Here is a 19,564-nt window from a genome sequence, read left to right on the forward strand (position 1 = left end):
GGGATGCGCGAGGGGTGCGCCTACCTGCAGAGAAGCCGTCCTCGTGGCCCGAGCTGTTGTGGCTGCAGTCACTGCCCCTCTCGGGCGAGCTGTGGCTGGGCGAGTCCCGCTCCGGCACCCGCAGAAACCTCTTGCGCCGCCACGGGGGGAGGTGCTCGCGAGCCCCGCGCGCGGGGTGCTCCTCCGCAGCCAGGGGCGAGCTCCGCCCGTCCTTGGCCTCCACCTCCAGCTGCTCCAGGTCGCGGCTCCGGCGCTGCTGCCGCCGGCCCCCGGGGATCAGGTGCATCCAGCGATGAGGGCTGCCCGCCCGCGCCGGCTTTTCGGCCTCGTCGCGGGTCCCGAGCCGGCAGGGGGGCACGAGCAAGTGGCCGAGGACGAATTTCTCGTTCAAATCCACCATCTCGAAGTCGTGGTCACTGCTGTTGCCCCCATCATCTGCGACCGAGGCGTCCGGCTCGCCCTCCTCGGAGCCCCGCCCCGCGCGGGTCCGGGAGGACAGCTCCTCTCCCTGGGCGCTGGGGACCGTGTCATCGGGGCCGGGTGGCGCGCGGTCCTCCCGGAGTCTGAAGAGGAGGCGAGGCTGCAGCAGCTGCTGGTGGATGGCGGCGGTCAAGCTGCGCACGGCGCCCCCTGCCCCCGCCGCCCCGGGCCAAGTGGGAAGGTCGGGGCACGCGTGACGAGTCCCGGCCTTGGCGGCCACCTCGGGGTCAGGGCGCCAGGAGCCTGGAGGGTCTCCGCCGCCGCCCGCGGCGCCCTCCTCCTCCCGCGGTGGCGGCGCCTGCTCCGGCCCGGCCGGCTCCTCTGCCCAAGCTCCCCCGCTGTCGCCGTCTCCGCCCTCCAGGCGCCCGCAGCCGAGGTCCCGCTTCTCCCCGGCCAGGGCCGTCTGCAGGTAGGAGACTTTGAATTTCTCCTCAGCCAACACCTGTTGCAGCCGCTTCAGGTTGAGTTTGCAGCGCTCCAGCTCCCGCTCCATGTCCAGCACCGAGTCCAGCCGCATGACCGGTGCCTCCTCCCCGGGGAACTCGGCCTGCCAGTGGCGCTCAAAGTCCTGAGGGTCCCACATGGCGGCCGCCCCTTCGGGCCTCCCGGGCCCAGCTCCGCCGCGCGCCGCGGGCTGGGGTCGCGCCGGGCTTTTCCGGGAAGCCCGCGCTGGCGCAGTCGCCTGCCCTTCACTTCAGCCCCAGAAGAAAATAAGAGCAAAAAAGAATAATAAAAAAAGTTTTTCCCCTTCCGCCCTCGTGCCTTTTTTTTTTTTTTTTTTTTCCTTCTTCTGGGTTTCGCCTCCCTGACGTAAGCGGCCACCCACCGCGGAGGCGGGCGTCTGGGGGCCCTGGGCCCGCCCCGGGCAGGACGCGCAGAGCCTGCCGTCTGCAGCCCCCGCCGCCCCGCGGGCGCCCCGCGGGCTCGGGTGGCGGGCTCGGGCGGACGGGGAGGAGCCTCGGTGGCGTCCGGCCGGGTCCCGCTGGCGCGCCTCGGAGCTGAGCGGGCGACCCTCCGAGCCGGCCACACGGTAGGCCCGGCTCCCACCTTCCCCGCCGCCGCCGCGCCACCCCCGCCGCCGCGCGCTGTCCGCGCGGGCTCCGTGCACCCGAGCGCGGGGCCGCGCGGCCGCGGGGGGCGGGAGCCGCGGTGAGGGAGCGCGCGGGGGCGCCCTGGGCTCCCAGCCAACCTCCCGCCGCCAGGCTCTCCGCAGCCTCGCCTGGCCAGAGTCAGCGCCGCGCCTTGGACCGGGAAGGGAAAGGTGGGGAGAAGGCGATGTGGCGCGGTGACGAGGGCAGGTGTCAAAGGAGCGGTCTGCCGACCGGGGGAGTTATCCTTACCTGGGAGTTACTGAGCGCCCTGCACTAACGTGTCCAAGATCACAGCGCTGTTTAATCCAAAACTGGGGAGTGAACTTTGTTCTTTTGCGAGTCCCTTTAAAGCTTTCTCTCCACTGCTCACTAGAGCTTTTCCCGGGGAGGAATAGGCAAGGGTGACAGCTCCAAGTGGCTCTGCTAGAGGCCCCTGTGACTTCAAAGCTGAGAGTACTCCCGGCTGACTGAATCAAGCCATGGCAGCGGGAGCCTTAGACACTTGGGCATCTAAGAGGGCCCCCCATTCCATGGCTTCTTTTCTTTTTGAGAGAGAGAGGGCGAAAGAGAGCGGGGGAGGGGCAGAGAGAGAGGGGGACAGAATCCCAAGCAGGCTCAGAGTTGCCAGCACTGAACACGATTTGAGGCTGGAACTCAAAAACCATGAGATCATGACCTGAGTCTAAACCAGGAGTCAGTTGCTTAACTGAGGAAGCCACCCAGGCGCCCCTCCACTTCTTCTCTCTGGCCTCACGCAATTCCCCTAGAGAAGGAAAGGGGGACCTGGGGACAGTTGCCTAGGCTGGCACTCACCGCGGGGTGGATTGGGGCTCCCAGCTCCGCCTCCCCCCCCCCTTCCTCTTTTCTAGGTCTTGGGTGAGGACCCACTTTGTGCAGAGAGAGGTCCTGATAAACTGTCTCGTGCTTGCTGCAATAGAGGACCTTATTGGTGATTCACATTTCCTTCATTTTAAGGATGAGGAAATTGATGTTCTAAGAGACTTGACATCTGGAAATTCTTCCTGCCCACAGAACCCTTTGGGGACTAGAGCTAAACTCAGCAACCCCTTCTCTGTAGCCACCTGCCACTTTCCTCTCACCTGAACCGTCTGAACAGGCTATCCTACTCCCACTTTTCAGTCCCTTTCAACTCATCCCTCAAGGCTGGCTATTGGGAAGACACCAGGAAGATAGTTCTTAGCCACAAATGAGATAGTGCGATGCTTTTGCTCAAAACCCTTCAGTGGCCCCTCATTACCTACAGGATGGCCTCTAGACTCTGCATGACACAGGAGGTCCTCCCATAAATGGTCCTTGCCTCCCTCCTATGCGTTAGACTTACCAACTCCATGCTAACTTCAAAGATGTGTCTCCCTTATTATGGGTGACTTTTCCTCCAACTTGGCACAACTCTCTGCTGCCTGGGAGATTCCAATGGCCTTTAAGACCCAGCTAAGGGATCTCCACCTCTGAGAAGACTTTTCTGGCCCCTCTCCCTCCTCTTTGTGTCACCAGTCCATCTAGTACATGTCTTTATCTTTGCCCTTGTTCCACTTTATGATAACTGTTAGTGACATCTTTTGCTTCTCCTACTTTTAGAGCCTTCAAGGGCAGGGTTTGTGCCTTTTCCACTTTTGTATTGTTGCTGCTTCTTGCAGGATGTAGTAGAAAGATAACTGATAATCATTGAATGAAAGAAATGAATAAACAAATGAACAGACAGACAGATGAATGAGTCTCCACCTTGTGGTTCCTACTCAGCTTCTCCAGTTGTGAATCACTCCAGATTAGGAGCAAATGTGCTTCCCACAGAGGCTTCTCAACTCCGGGATTTCCTTCCTTGACAAACTCCGTGTTTACTCATTTTCCCAATAGCCTTTATTCCTTCTTTCTCTCTCTCTCTCTCTTTCTTTAAAAAAATTTTTGTTTAACATTTATTTATTTTTGAGAGAAAGAGAGAGAGACTGAGTGCAAGTGGGGAAGGAGTAGAGAGGGAGACAGAATCTGAAGCAAGCTCCAGACTTTGAGCTGTCAGCACAGAGCCCCACACGGGGCTTGAACTCATAGACCTGAGCCGAAGCTGGACGCTTAACAAACTGAGCCACCCAGGCGCCCCCCCCCCCACTTTTAAAAAAAATTTGGTGTGCCAGTGGCATGACTCATCATAGTGTTTGTCTGGTGCCAGACTGAAGGAATAGATATGTTTTAGAATATGTTGAGTATTCCCCAGTTTGTGTGATTTCTCAGTCCTTCACCTAGTTCCTCAAGCTGCTTTCTCTCCCATCTTTGCTTCATATTCTCCCCTGACCTCCTCAGAGGCTGCCACAATCTCTTTTTCCACTGGGAAAGACTGAGGAGCTCCCAATGCCTACAGACAGCCAGTGCAGGGGTATTCCATAAAACGGAGTCCACAAGCATCTTGGCCTCTGTTAAAATTTCAGGATGGTAGAGAAATGCAGCCCAGCAAAGATGGATGAGTCCAGTCAACAGCATATTGATTGGAAGATGTTTTGATATACACATTTAAATGTGCAAAGAAAAAAAATCCTGTAAGTTACTACAAGCATCAATTTCTGAGTTTGTAAATTCCCTACGAGGATAGTTTCAACTCTGTCCTTTAATTAAAACAGCAATATGGTTCCCTTTTGGTCAAAGGAAGTTGTTACTAATACCACTAATTTTTTCCACGAGGACCAATATAGCTGGAAATGCCAGCATACATCTTCTGTAAACAGATCCCAGGAGAAACCTTCATTGTCTCTAGCTGGTGGATAGTTCAGTTTATTACTTAGCTTGGGGTCATCATGGGGGCAGGGGTAGAGTGGCTGACATTTATTAAGTCCATACTTCTAGTTGCCATACATCTTTGATCTCATCTAATTCCTCACAACAACCCTGTAAAGAAGGTATTATTGTTGCTACTTCAGAGAGAGAGAGAGAGAGAGAGAGAGAGAGAGAGAGAGAGAAATAGAAGATCAAAGAGGTTAGAAGTCACATGGCTAAGGCACCTGTATGGCTCAGTCTGTTAAGCATCTGACTTCAGCTCAGGTCATGATCTCATGCTTCATGAGTTTAAGCCCTGAGTTGGGCTCTGTGCTGACAGTGCTGAGCCTGCCAGGGATTCCCTCTCTCTCTCTCTCTCCCTCTGTCTCTGCCTCTCCCCCACTTGCATGCCCTCTCTCTTTCTCTAAAAATAAATAAACTTTAAAAATTAAAAAAAAAAAAAGTCACACTAGTCTGCTGGATTCTAAAGCTTGGTCCGGGTGCATCTGTCATTAACGTTCATTTATTCGATAAATATCTATAGAGCACCTATTAGGTGCCAGTGTTTGGCAAATCAAGTGTAAACTTTGTAATGTGGCACAGAAGACTCTTCACAATGGATCCGCTCTGACCCCACCCTACTTTTCCCATTTCCTGAATTTTTTCTCCCACTTGCTGCACCCATTCAGTCCCTTAATCTGAGTCACCCTATGAGCAGATGCCTTTTGTGTCCCATGCCACCTCCCTTTGGCCCATCTCAGATTGGAGTGGGCCCTTCCCAAGGGCTGCCATGGTCTCACCTCAAGCCACCCACTGCTACCACTCTCCCACTTTTCTGCCCCAGGGCTTTTGTTTTCAAAGTCACAAAGGCATCCAGGAAGGAAGCTTCTAAGGGGAAAGTTAATATCCGCAGGGGTATCCCACAGTGCAGTGCGGAAATGTGAGCTGCTTAATGAAGTCCCAGGTCCCATCTTTGGAGGACATTTCTGAGGTGTACTCAGCGGGCCAACAGGAAGGAGCCCCAGTTGTTCACCGTGGTAACCAATCCGTAAGGAGCCCTCTATTGGCTTTCCCTTTTTGTCTGTCTCCCTCACTTCCACTTTCTGGGATAATCTGACTAGAATACTTGTACCAGGTCCCTGTGTCATTCCCCGTGTCCCCCTCTGTTCCCCACACTAAGACATACTCCAGCCTCCCATGCCCTCTCTGATACAGCTGCACAAGATGCTTCACCGTTCCCCCAGCTCCTCCTTGGTCTCTTGTCCTTCTTTCTCTGTGCTGCTTCCTCCTCTACCTGGTGAGATCCTTTTTCACCTATGCAAGCCCAGCTCACCTGTGACTTTCTCTCCAAAGCCTTCCCTTCCCTGGGCATGCTTATCTGCAGAGGGATTTACTTTGGTTCCAGCATCGGTCACACCACACTCTAATAAATTCCACAGCTCCTTGAGGAAATCCTGGCTCTGGCCAGCTGGCACCTCTTATTCCTCCAACTGCCACAGCACCTAATGTGGTGCCAAACAGCCAATACCCAGTACACATCTGCGGAGTGAATAGATAAATGATGATTGAGTGAATGATTAGTACTCCACCTGGATCCTTGAACCTCTACCCTATGCCATCCTTTTTTTTTTTCCTTAAGATTTTTATTTTTAAGTAATCTCTGTACCCGACATGGGATTCGAACTCACGACCCTGAGATCAAGAGTTGCACATTTTACCGACTGAACCAGCGAGGTGCCCCTATCCTATGATATCTTAAAGGAGGACCACCCTGACCCAAAGGATGAGTGGGAACTTAATTCTGAGTTCATGATGTTAGAAGCTCTGCTTTTTTGGGGCGCCTGGGTGGCGCAGTCGGTTAAGCGTCCGACTTCAGCCAGGTCACGATCTCGCGGGCCGTGAGTTCGAGCCCCGCGTCAGGCTCTGGGCTGATGGCTCGGAGCCTGGAGCCTGTTTCCGATTCTGTGTCTCCCTCTCTCTCTGCCCCTCCCCCGTTCATGCTCTGTCTCTCTCTGTCCCAAAAATAAATAAAAAACGTTGAAAAAATTAAAAAAAAAAGTTAAAAAAAAAAAAAAGGAGCTCTGCTGTTTTTTTTTTTTTTTTTTTACAAGAATTATGTATTTATTTTGAGAGAGAATGCGAGCGAGGGAAGGGTAGAGAGGCGGGGAGACAGAGAGAATCCCTGGCAGGCTCCCCACTGTCAGCACAGAGCCCAATAGGGGGCTCGATGTCACGAACCTTGAGATCATGACCTGAGCCAAAATCAAGACTTGGATGCTTAACCGCTTAACCGAGTCACCCAGGTGCCCTGGAGCTCTGCTTTTTAAAATATTCCTTTAGGGGCACCTGAGTGGCTCAGTCAGTTTAGCATCCAACTTCGGCTCATGTCACAACCTCGCAGTTTGTGGGTTCAAGCCCCATGTCAGGCTCTGTGCTGACAGCTCAGAGCCTAGAACCTGCCTTGGATTCTGTGCCTCCCTCTCTCTCTGCCCCTCTTCCCCTCAAAAATAAATAAACATTTAAAAAATTAAAGAAAAATAACTTATAAAAAATAAAATATTCCTTTAGATTAAGAAGCAGCCTCTATGGAAATATAAGATTTGACTATTAGTCATTCACACTTCAGTGTGAAGTACCTCCCCTTGCTTTCTTCAGGATTATCTGAGGTTAGTATGAAAGGGCTGGGAACTTGGACTAGGGAGGAGAATTGGAGCAGCGTGCAACTAGAAGCAGAGGGATGACCTGGGGAGGAGTTGGGCTGGGGAGTGACCTGAATCTTGAACGCTAAAGGTGTGAACACAGGAGAAAGTGCCTGGGGGCCTTTGAGCAGTTTCTCCACTGGGCTTGCTTCCTCTAATGAAAGAATTCTCCCTTAGAATAACCGGAGAGCTATTCAGACGATCCAGTCTTGGACTCCTTCTGATAGCAATTCATTCAGAATTCAGGAATAGAACCCACACCAGTATTTTATTTATTGTTTAGCTTTGTATTTATACAATATAATCATTTGTTTTGTGTGTGCAGCTTGCTGAATTTTGGTAATTGCAAAGAATCCTGTAATCTCCACAATAAACAAGATATAGAGCAGCTACTGGACACCAAAATGGTCTTTTTTTTTTTTTTTTTTTAGTAATCTCTGCACCCAACATGGGGCTCAAACTCACAATGCCAAGATCAAGAGTCACACGCTCTACTGACTGAGCCACCCAGGAGCCCCTAAATGTCCCCTCTTGCTCTTTTGCAGTCTATCCCTCTTCCTGACTACCAGTCGCAAACAACTAGTTTTCTGTAATTTTTATCACTGTAATTTTCCTTTTCTGTAATTTTATATGAATGAATGCAGTTTTTGGAGGTTGAGTGCTGAAACGTAGCATAGTGTTTTTGAGCTTCATCTATGTTGAGTGTATTTATATTTCATTCCTCTCTCCACCCCCTCTCCCTCCCATTGAGAATAGGCACTTTAATGTACTTTATCCATTTCAACCCTCATAGCGCCCTCATAGGCGCTGTGACAAAAGTATTCTCATCATTTTGCAGATAAATGGATTATCGTTTGATGAGATTAAGAGAGTTGGTAAAGTTTAGATCATTCCTTCCTTTTTATTGCCGAGTCAGATTCCAACTATGAATACACCCCTATTGGTTCATCCATTCTCCAGTTGATGGACACGTGGGTTGTTTTTGTGTGGCCATACAGGAGTGGGACTGTTGGGGTGTATGACAACTGTATGTTTAACTTGTTAAGATTCTGCCCTACAATGACGTCGAAAAGTGGTCGTACTGTTTTCCACTACAACCAGCAAGGTATGAGGGTCTCATTGCTGTACATCCTCTCCAACACTTGGTACAATCTTTTCATTTTACATTTAGAGGGTGTGTAATGTTATCTCGTCGTGGTTTTTGTTTATATTGCTTTGATGACAGTGATGTATAGCATCTTTTCATGTGCTTGTTGGCCATTTGTATATATTCTCTGTGAAGTGTCTGTACATAACTTTTTGTTCGTTTTATATCGGATCCTTGGGGCGCCTGGGTGGCGCAGTCGGTTAAGCGTCCGACTTCAGCCAGGTCACGATCTCGCGGTCCGTGAGTTCGAGCCCCGCGTCAGGCTCTGGGCTGATGGCTCGGAGCCTGGAGCCTGTTTCCGACTCTGTGTCTCCCTCTCTCTCTGCCCCTCCCCCGTTCATGCTCTGTCTCTCTCTGTCCCAAAAATAAATAAAAAATGTTGGAAGAAAAAAAAAAAAAATTTATATCGGATCCTTGCCTTTTTTTTTTTTAAGGGTATTTCCTTTTTTTAAATTTTTATTTATTTTTTTATTTTAGAGGGAGAGAGAGCAAGTGGGGGAGGGGGGCAGAGGGAGAGAGAAAGAGAAGCTCAAGCAGGCTCCACATTCAGTGTGGAGCTGGAAGCAGAGCTCAATCCCATGACTCTGGGATCATGACCTGAGCTGAAATCAAGACTAGGACTCTCAACTGATTGAGCCACCCAGGTGGCCCCTGGATGTTTGTCTTCTCATAATTGAGTTGTAATAGTTCTTTATATTCTTTCTTCCAGCCTTTTGTCAGATGTGTGTCACAAATAATTGTCTCCTAGTCTGTGGCTTGCCTTTTCATTTTCTTATCTGTGACTTGTAGACAGTGAACGTTTATTTTGATGAAGTACATACAGGTCATTAATTTTTTTACAGTTTATATTATATAGTATATATATATTATATATATATATATATATTAGATTTACAGTTGATAAATTTTTTTGCACTTTTTGTGACCTATTTAAGAAATCTTTGCCCAACCCAACATCACAAAGATTTCTCCTATGTTTTCTTCTAGAAGTTTAATAGTGTTAGGACTGGTGTTTCAGCCTCTAATCCACTTTTAGTTAATTTAGGGGTGTGATACAGGGTCAGGGGAGGGGTTATTTCTTTCCATGTGAGTATCCAATTGTTGAAGCTCCATTTAGTAAGAAGACTCTTTTTTACACCTAATTACTTTGGCAGCTTTGTAAAAAGTCAATTGACCATATAAGTGTGGAACTATTGGTAGATTCCATTCTGTTCTATTGATGTATATGTCTATTTTCACAGCAATATCATGCTGTTTTCTTACCACAACTTTATAATAGGTCTTGAATCAGGTAGTGAAAGCTTCCTAATAGTCCATTTAAAGTTTTGTCTCAGGGGTGCCTGGGTGGCTCAGTCAGGTAAGCGTCCCACTTTGGGTCAGGTCATGATCTCGCAGTTTGTGGGTTTGAGCCCCGCATTGGGCTCTGTGCTGATGGCTCAGAGCCTGGAGCCTGCTTTGGATTCTGTGTCTCCCTCTCTCTCTGCCCCTCCCCAGCTCTCACTCAGTCTCTCTCAAAAGTAAATAAACATTAAAAAAAAATTGTCTTGGTTATTTCTAGGTCCTGCTTGCCTTTTGGTATAAATCTTAAAATCAGTTTGTCAGTTTTTCAGAAAAGTCTGTTTGGATTTTGACTGGGATTTCATTGAATGTGCAGATACATTTGGGGAGAACTGTCATCTTAACAACACTAAGTCTTCCAAACTAGGAACTCCGTGTTATCTCCCCATTCGTTAAGGTCTTCAATTGCTTTTAGCAATGTTTCACATTTTCAGTGTATAGGTGGTACAACTTTTGCTTAATTTCTAAGTACTTTATTTTTCTTGATGCTATTGCAAATGGGATTGCCTATTATTTCATGTTCTAATTGTTCGTTGCTGGTATGTAACCTTATAATTGTTTTTTGTATATTGACTCTGTATCTTGGGAACTTGCTAAACTTACACATTGGTTCTAGTAATTTTATTGTAAACTCATTATGGGCTTTTATGTTTTTGTTTTGATTTTTTTTTACTGAGATCCCATTCATATGCTATAAATCTTGCCATTTTAAAGTATACAGTGCAGTGATTTTTAGTATATTTTCTGTCGTATAACCTTCCTATTATTTATTTCCAGAATACCTTCAACACTCTAAAAAGAAATCTCTGAGCACCTGGGTGGGTGCGTTGGTTAAGCATCTGACTCTTGATTTCGGCTCAGGTCATGATCTCACGGTTCATGAGTTTGAGCCCTACATGGGGCTCTGCCCTGGCAGTGCAAAGCCTGCTTGGGATTCTCTCTCTCCTGTCTCTGTCTCTGCCCCTACCCCACTTGCTCTCTTTCAAATTAAATAAATAAACTTAAAAATAAATAAATAGAAATCTCATGCACGTTACCAGTCATTTCCTATATTCTCCCAACCCACTAGCCCCTAGCCCTAGGCAACCGCTAATCTACTTTCTGTTTCTAGGGATTTGCCTCTTCTGGACCTTTCTGACTGCCTTCACTTAACATAACATTTTCTAGGTTCATCCATGTTGTAGCATGTATTAGTAACGAACATGGGAGAGCAAATATCTCTTAGAGATGGCTATTTCATTTCCTTTAGATATATACCCAGAAGTGGAATTGCTGGATCATGTGGTAGTTCTATTGTTAATTTTTTGAGGACCACCCCTAATATTTTCCATAGTGGCTGTACCAATTTACATTCCTAACAACAATGGTTGGGGTTTCCTTTTCTCTATAGCTTACTTACATCTGTTATCTCTTATCTTTTTGAGAACAGACATCCTAACAGGTGCCAAGTGATGTCTCATTGTGGTTTTGATTTGCATTTCCCTAACGCTTAGTGATGCTAAGCACCTATTCATATGGATGGTCATTTGAATAGCTTCTTTGGAAAAATGTCCTCGTGTCTGGTCACGTTTCTTCTTGTGATGTTAGCAACCATTGACGATTAGTGCAAATGGTATTATACCATCACTTCTTCATTTAGAAGCTGGAAAATGTCTATAAAGAGAAACGTTCCTTCATCACCCATTTGGTTAGCCAGTGGTACAGTTCATACAGGAAACATGATAGACGCTTGAATCTTTACCTTTATTTCCAATATTTTTAAAATAATGAGTTGACTTGATCTTGGCTCAGGTCGTGATCTCAGGGTCGTGAGTTCAGGCCCTGTGTTGGGCTGCATGCTGGGCGTATAACCTACTTTAAAAAAATACAATACTATAAAATAATGAGTTGGTTTAGGGGCACCTGGCTGGCACAGTCAGTGGAGCGTGCGACTCTTGATCTTGGATGTGAGTTCAAGCCCCATGTTGGGTGTAGAGACTACTTAAAAATAAAATCTTAAAAATGAGTAAATAAAATGAATTGGTTTACTAGTGTCCTTGATTGGCCGTGATGAGGTTTTATTTTGTTTTGTTTTTTAGTATAATAATGAATTCGGGGATTTAAATACACTTATGCATTTTGTTCCACTGTAATTATCTTTACTGATGTTCGAATTGTCCCATCTTTGGCCAACAGAAGCCTCTTCAAGCATGGGTTTCTAGGCTTTCTGACATCAGTCTAAAGGTAGCGATAGCTTTGTTGGTTTCTTGGTTGAAAAGATGTTCCAGGCTTATCTTGTCTGTTGTATTTCCCATCCCAGGCATAAAATCAGCCATTTTTCAAAAAAAGCCCCAGTTCCTTTTAGTGGGAAATGGCATTTGGAGATGCCAGTCAAGGTGTTAGAGGTGTTTATTTATATTGCATTAGTCATCATTTATAGGTCTTTTCCGTGGAAAAAGTTAGGAAATATTTATTTATTTACTTACTTGCTTATTTAATGTTTATTTTATTTTTTTCAGGGGACCTGGGTGGCTCAGTTGGTTAAGCATCTGACTTCCGCTCAGGTCATGCTCTCGCAGTTTGTGGGTGCGGGCCCCGCAATGGGCTCTGTGAGCACAGCTCAGAGCCTGGAGCCTGCTTCAGATTCTGTTTCTCCTTCTCTCTCTGTCCCCACCCCCACTCACGCTCTGTCTGTCTCTCTCTCTCAAAAATAAACATTAAAATAAATAAATAAATGAATAAATAAATAAAATAATGTTTATTTTATTTTTGAAGGAGAGAGAGTGCGGGCAGGAGAACAGCAGAGAGAGGGAGACTGAGGATCAGAAGTGGGCTCTGTGCTGACAGCAGAGAGACGGATGTGGGGCTCCAACTCATGAACCATGGGATCATGACCTCACCCAAAATCAAGAGTCAGACGCTTAACTGACTGAGCCATCCAGGTGCCCCAGGAAATATATATTAAAACTACATCATGAGCGCAGAGGCCGCTTTTAGGCAACCAACATGAGCAATGGAGGCCTGAGTAAGGGAAAAGGGTGCACGGTGAGCCTGAGTACAGACAAGCCTATTAGGTGACCCACCTCAAAATAGCCATAAGCCCCAGCTGACAAATGGGCTACTTATTCCCAGGCGCAGGTGCCAAAAAAGGAAAATTCCATAAGTTCCCATACCTCCTCACTTTCCCCCTTAACTACAGCCACCCTTCCCCCTGCTTCCTGGCAGTCTCTCCCTCCCTGTCCTGCCTGCTGCTCCCTCATCGTGTATTCAATAAACTTCTGGCTCCTTGTTCTGCCTCCGGCGAATCCTTCCACCGCGCACCACGCCGGCCTCCGCCCGATCGGTTGTCCCACAATGACTTTATGGTGATTTTTCCAGCTAATATTCAGGATGACAGAATTTCTACTTATTCTCCTTCGCCTTTTTCCTTCCAAAAAAGAGCTCGTGTTCTCAATAACACCAGCCTGATTACTCACACAACAGCCTCACGGGAGTTACCATTAATCTGCATGTCACCTGTACCCAGGGACTGTCCCAATCCTCTCTGTAGCATTCTAAATTTAGTGTGTGTGCTGCTGGGGTGAGAACAACTATATAGTCTTTACCAGTCTGAAAGGTGAAAAATTGTATGTTGTTCTAAATTTAGCTACATTTCGGTAATTAGTGAGGCTGAGGGTGTGTCTTTTCATTATAGGCAGGTCCCTGGTTTAAGCCTCTTCCCTCAGATTGCTGGTATTCTCCACAACAGCCTTTCCCAAACTTCCCAATTAACAAATCCCCCATGCTCTGATTTACTGACTGTATTTTTAGTTACTGAGCCCCACATTTTCTCTTTAAGTTTTTATTTAAGTAATCTCTACACCCAACGTGGGGCTCATACTCACAACCCTGAGATCAAGAGTTGCACGCTCTTCTGACTGAGCCAGCCAGGTGCCCCATCGAGCCCTCTCTTCTGCAGTCATATAGGGCATAATAAACATGAATATTTTTGGTGTCTAGTTATATCTTATACACCTCCCTAGTGCACATTAACATAAGTACATTACTCTTTTTTTTTAATGTTTATTTTTGAGAAAGAGAGAGAGCACGAGCGGGGGAGGAGAAGAGAGACAGGGAGACACAGAATCCAAAGCAGGCTCCAGGCTCTGAGCTGTCCGCACAGAGCCCATTGCGGGGCTCGAACTCACGAACTGCGAGATCATGACCTGAGCCGAAGTCAGACGCTCAACTGACTGAGCCACCCAGGTGCCCCTGTACATTACTCTTAAAATAATAAAGCAGGTATCACCTGAAATTATCTCATGTACCACTCAGCACCCTATAGGCCTCTGCATTCCGAGACTGAGACAGAATGAGAGGGTGACAGTCATTGCCCCGTGTCAACATTTCTTCCGCAAGAAAGACTGTGTTCTGAGGAAAGCCAGACCAAATGCCTGCCCTCACTTGGTGCCAGCATGGCCCACTAATGATGATGTGCTTCACCACTGAAGGTGGAGAAGAAGACCCGGGGCTGGACTTGCAGTGCTGGGGTCGGCCACCTGGTGTCTTGGGAAACCACATCTAGCCCTCAGTTTCCTCATCTGTAAAATGGAGAAATTGGAGCAAATGATTTGAAATTCCTACCATGCTTAAGGCAAGGTTTGTAACCCCTTCCACGTTTGTGCACTGAGACCTCCAAGTTTAGAAGTAGCCATCCATTTCCTCTCCTCTGGGTTCCCAGGTCAGGACTGGTGGTGGATGGTCCCAGTCTACACCAGCAAGCTTCTCTCTGGTGTCACTGGCAGAGGACTCACACCCAAGGAGCTTAGAACCTCCTACGCTCAGGGAGCACCCAAGGGTACTGAAGAGTTACAGCTGCCCAGCCCAGATCTGGAGGAGCTGGGGTTAGGTCAGTGCAGGCTGTGTGAACATCTTAAGAGGGTGAGACCGGCCATCAGGTAACGCAGGCGGCCCTGGGCGGAGCAGAGCCTGGCAGGAAAGGGTGTCATGATGTCCGAGAGAGGCAATGCACACGACGCAGAAGCCCAGCTCATATTCTGCTTCCAGCAGCTCGGTCCAGAGCAGTGAGGATCAGGAGAGTGTGTGTGTGTGTGTGTGTGTGTGTGCGCATGCATGTGTGGCATGTGGAGTCTGGAGCAGCAGAAAAGCACCAGACCGCCTGGGCTTGACTATCACCCCTGCCCTTTACTAGCTGTGTGGCCTTGGACTAGTCACTTGTGCCTCGGTTTCCTCATCTGTAAAATAAGGATCATAGTACTACCAACTTCGTAAGAAAGTGACAAGGCTTGAAAGGGTTAACACGTGAAAAAAAAAATGGTGTGGCCATGAGCAAGTTTATGTGTCCCAGAGAGAGGCAAACAGGAAGAGGGTGAAGGACAAAGGGCAAGTTAATCAAAGCTACTTCTCCAGTGAGGTGGGGGTAATGAGGGTAGGGGAATGATCTCCAGCCCTGAGATCTGGGAAGAAAATGGGATACACAGAGGTGAGCTTCTCTCACAGAGCAAAGGCAAAAACCTGCCCAGAGGTATTTTGTTACTCAGATGGGGCCCTGAGGCCCCTGACCTCACCCAACCAGGTGCCTCTCCCTAAGAAAAACAACACATTGTTCAGCGGCACGTATGCCTCATGTTTGCTGTTTGGGTAAGAAGGGAAGTTGCCAGGTGACACGCACCTCAGAGGAGTGCATGTGGCACTTAACCTTAAGGACAGTCATGGGGTCTTACCCCCGGGAAAAGCAACAGATAGATCTGTGGAACGTGACTTTTGCTCAGTTACATGTGCACAGAAAACTGTAAATCGCTCTGGACGGTGGGTCAGGTATAACCTGCTTGCGACATTAGCTCAATTCCAAATGTCCAGAGCTGGGGCCACCCAAGCATCCCGAGATCAACTGATAACTTGCGACCCTGGTGTTGGGAATCCTCTCCAGATACCATGCCCACTGAAAATGCCACGCCCACAGGAAGTGGTTTCTTCTCCACACCAGAGCAGAACTGAGATCTATTGCAACATTTACTTTTTTTTGGTACTTAAAAGGGGTGTCTGTGTGGCTCAGTCAGTTAAGTATCTGACTTTGGTTCAGGTCATGATCTCACAGTTCGTGAGTTCCAGCCCCACATTGGGCTCTGTGCTGACAGTGCAAAGCCTGCTTAGGATTCTCTCTCTCCCTCTCTCTCTGCCTCTCTCTCTCTCAAAATAAATAAACTAAGAAAAGAAAAGAAAAGAGAAGAAAAGCAACAAAACAACACTTTGGTAATTTCCTTGAGCAGCGTGTGTGCGCACGTGCGTGTATGTGTATGTGATGTCTAAAGAGACAACCTCCCTTTTGGCCCCTTTCCTCAGGTGCCTGGGAAGGTTTCAATCTGACCCAATCTTCAACTATTCCATTGGTTCTTTTTCCTGCCCTGTAGCAGTCTCCTCAGAGACTGGCCACTACCCTCAGCAGGAAAGTTCACCTGCCTACAGAGTCAGCATGGGGGGCCCAGTAGCATGGAGGCATTCCTTCATACCTTCTCGATATTTCCCCTACCTGCAGACTGATGACTGCAATTCCTTCTTCTAGTTCAGGCCTTAGATTCCACATCAAGAGACAGCAAGCTATTCTGTAAAGGTCCAGAAGTAAATATTTTGGGCCTTACAGTCTCTGTCCCAGCTACTCAAATCATAGCTAGAAAGCAGCCATAGATAATACACAATGAAACAGCATATCTGTATTCCAATAAAGCTTTATTTACAAAAGCAAGAGCTGGACTTGGTCTGCTGGCTGGGAATTGCTGACCATGCGGAGCTCGAACCCACAATCTGTGAGATCATGACCTCAGCTGAAGTCGGATGCCCAACCGACCGAGCTACCCAGGCGCCCCTCCCTCTCTTTTCTTCTTGGAGATAAGGGTGAGCCTCATCTGCCATCTGCCTGGCACATAAGCCATGTGAGAATGGCATCCAGGGTGAATACGGGGCAGCTGTGCTTCTCATGGGCACTTCCTGGCAGCCAAGTGTGCGTCTGAACAGGGGGGTGCTCAAGTGACCCACTGGAGAAGGGTTTTGAAATATTTTAGACAGAGGAAGCAGCTTTGAAAATAGCCATTCACCCACCGTCCAGGGTGAGTAAAAACTGATGCCAGAGAAGTGAGCAGGGCCGAGTGCTTATTTCACGAATTCAGTGAAGGCTTGGCACAGTTTCAATGCTATTTAGGGGGCCCCTGCCCAGAGGCCCTCTCAGAGGTGGTCAGAAGGCAGGCAGCAAATTACTAAGCTTGCAGCCTTTTCCAAAGTTCTCATTAGCAAGTGATACATTAGTGTCACCACAGGCCATCTTCGCTGACTGCCAAAAATACTGTGACAGGTACAGGCACAGCCCTGGTTCCAATTTACCATGACCAGGTACAAGCTGTAGACCCATCTGTCCTTCCTAAGGAGGGGTGCGGAAGTCGTTTGGAATCCTTATGGTCCTGGATGAAGACCATGAGATACCAACACAGCTGTGGATCATCTGTGGAAACAGAGGGGAGGCATTAAAGCCTGTGGCCATTTAGTGGACTTCCTTGCACCATTTGGTTATGATGTATTTATGTACAGAGGGTGCTTGGCTGGTTGTCTTACACTGTTCAACTGTTTGTATTCTAACTTTCATCCAGGTTTTTCTCACCGTCCGTGTTCTTAACATCTAGTCCTTCATCTTAACTAGAGGAGTGTTGCTCTGGTAAGCTTACTTGGTTAAAAGCCATAATTAGGGGCGCCTGGGTGGCTCAGTTGGTTAAGTGCCAACTTCGGCTCAGGTCATGATCTCACGGTTCGTGAGCCTGCTTTGGATTCTGTGTCTCCCTCTCTCTCAGCCCCTCCCCTGCTCACGCTCTGTCTTTCTCTATCTCTCAAAAATAAATAAACATGTTAAAAATTAAGAAAAAAAAACAACAAAATTAGGGCAATTCCACTCCCAGATGTATATTCCCAGAAGAATGGAAAGCAGGGACTCAAACAGGTACTTGGACACCAATGTTCATCATAGCATTATTCACAATAGCCAAAAAGTGGCAACCACCAAATATCCACCAACAGATGAATGAATAAGTAAAATGTGGTCTATCTGTGCAATGGAATGTTATTCAGTCATAAAAAATAATGAAATTCTGGCACATGCCGCAATATGGTTGAACCTTGAAATTTTTAGGCTAAATGAAATAAGCCAGACTCAAAAGGACAAATATTGTAAGGTTCCACTTATATGGGTTATCTAAATAGGCAAATTTATAGAGACAGAAAGTGGAAAAGAGGTTCCCAGGGACTGGGGAAAGGGAGAAATGGGGAATTATTATTTAATGGGGGCAAAATTTCTGTTTGGGAAGATGCAAAATTCTGGAGATGGATGGTGGTGATGGTTGCACAAGTACTTAATGCCACTGAATTGTACACTTACAGTGGCTAAAATGATCAATTTTATATTATGTATGTTTTACTACAATTCAAAAATATTTGGGGGGGGGGCGTGTGCCTGGCTCAATTGCAAGAGCATGTGACTCTTGATCTCAGGTTATGAGTTTGAGCCCAACGTTGGGTGTAGAGAGTACTAAACACACACACACACACACACACACACACACACACACACACACACAACTTTTAAAAGCATTGAAAAGAAATTAGAAAAAATAAAAAAAAAATTTTTAGGTCAAAGTTAGGGGCAAAATTTAAGTAGAGGCCTGTTCGTTCCATCCTATCTCAAACCACCTCAGCCCCATCCCAGGAATAACTGGTATTTAGAAATCAGTACCTCTGATCAGTAGAAACTTTGGCTCTTCCAGTTGATAAGAAATATGATCCAACTGCTGCTTTAATAGTGGGTTAGGAAAGTTGACCGTGACACTGAACGTTACACCTAGAAGAACGAATAAATAAGACATCCACATTGTTCAAACATTAAAAATAAAAGGCATATAGTAAAAAGTCTTCCTTACACTTTCCCCATCCACTCAGTTCCCATGTCCTCCAACAGGTGAGTCTGTTGTTTAGTTTCTTGTTTATCCTTCTAGAAAAATGTTATATATACATAAACAAGCTATTATGGATATATGTTATTCCCCCCTCTGTTTTTTTTTATTTAAATTCTAGTATAGTTAACATACAGTGTTCATTTCAGATGTACAATATAGTGATTCAAAAATTATATACATTACTCAGTGCTCATCAAGATAAGTGCACATCTTAATCTCCTTCATCTGTTTCACTCATCCCCCCACTACCTTCCCTCTGATAACCAGTTTGTTCTCTATAGTTGAGAGTCTGTTTCTTGGTTTGTCTCTCTCTCTCTCTTTTTCCCTTTTGCTCATTTGTTTTGTTTCTCAAATTCCATATATGAGTAAAGTCATATGGTATTTGTCTTTCTCTGACTGCCTTATTTCACTTGGCATCATACTCTTTAACTCCATCCATGTTGTCGCAAATGGCAAGATTTTGTGGCCATATTATATGTATAAATATATACATCTTCTTTGTCCATTCATTATTGATGGGCATTAGGGATGCTTTCATAATTTGGCTGTTGTAAATAATGCTGCAATAAACATAGGAGTGCACATATCCCTTTGAATTAGTGTTTTCGTATTCTTTGGATAAATACCCAGTAGTGCAATTACTGGATCATACGGTAGTTCTATTTTTAACTTTTTGAGGAACGGAGCTCCATACTTGTTTTCTAGAGTGGCTGCACCAGTTTGCATTCCTACCAACAGTGCACAAGGGTTTCTTTTTCTCCTCATCCTTGCTAGCACTTGTTTCTTGTGTTGTTAATTTTAGCCATTCTGACAGGTGTAATGTGATCTCTCATTGTAGTTTTGATTTGCATTTCCCTGATGATGAATGATGTTGAGCATTTTTTCATGTGTCTGTTGGCCATCTGTCTTCTTTGGAGAAATGTCTGTTCATGTCTTCTGCCCATTTTTAATTGGATTATTTGTTTTTTGCGTGTTGAATTGCAGAAGTTCTTTTTATAATTTGGATACTAAGCCTTTATCAAATATGTTATTTGCAAATATCTTCTTCCATTCAGTAGGTTGCCTTTTAGTTTTGTG

General features: G+C 46.7%; 1 protein-coding gene and 1 long non-coding RNA gene across 2 annotated transcripts; both read right to left on the minus strand.

The window, feature by feature from the left end:
• Positions 1–7: 7 nt before the first annotated feature.
• Positions 8–2,673, minus strand: LOC125917962 (breakpoint cluster region protein-like; the record flags this gene model as incomplete). The annotated part of the gene is made up of 1 exon (XM_049624021.1): positions 8–2,673. A coding segment is annotated over exon 1 (1,056 nt), but the record flags the coding sequence as incomplete, so codon positions are not given.
• Positions 2,674–4,306: 1,633 nt separating this feature from the next.
• On the minus strand, positions 4,307–19,157 carry LOC125917961 (uncharacterized). Its single transcript, XR_007456342.1, has 4 exons — positions 18,268–19,157; positions 16,027–16,099; positions 11,260–11,372; positions 4,307–5,873 (listed from the first exon to the last, which is right to left on the minus strand). It is a non-coding gene; the product is annotated as an uncharacterized LOC125917961 (long non-coding RNA).
• Positions 19,158–19,564: the final 407 nt, after the last annotated feature.

This window comes from Panthera uncia, unplaced genomic scaffold (genome assembly GCF_023721935.1).
Source record: "Panthera uncia isolate 11264 unplaced genomic scaffold, Puncia_PCG_1.0 HiC_scaffold_340, whole genome shotgun sequence".
Lineage (NCBI taxonomy): Eukaryota > Metazoa > Chordata > Mammalia > Carnivora > Felidae > Panthera > Panthera uncia.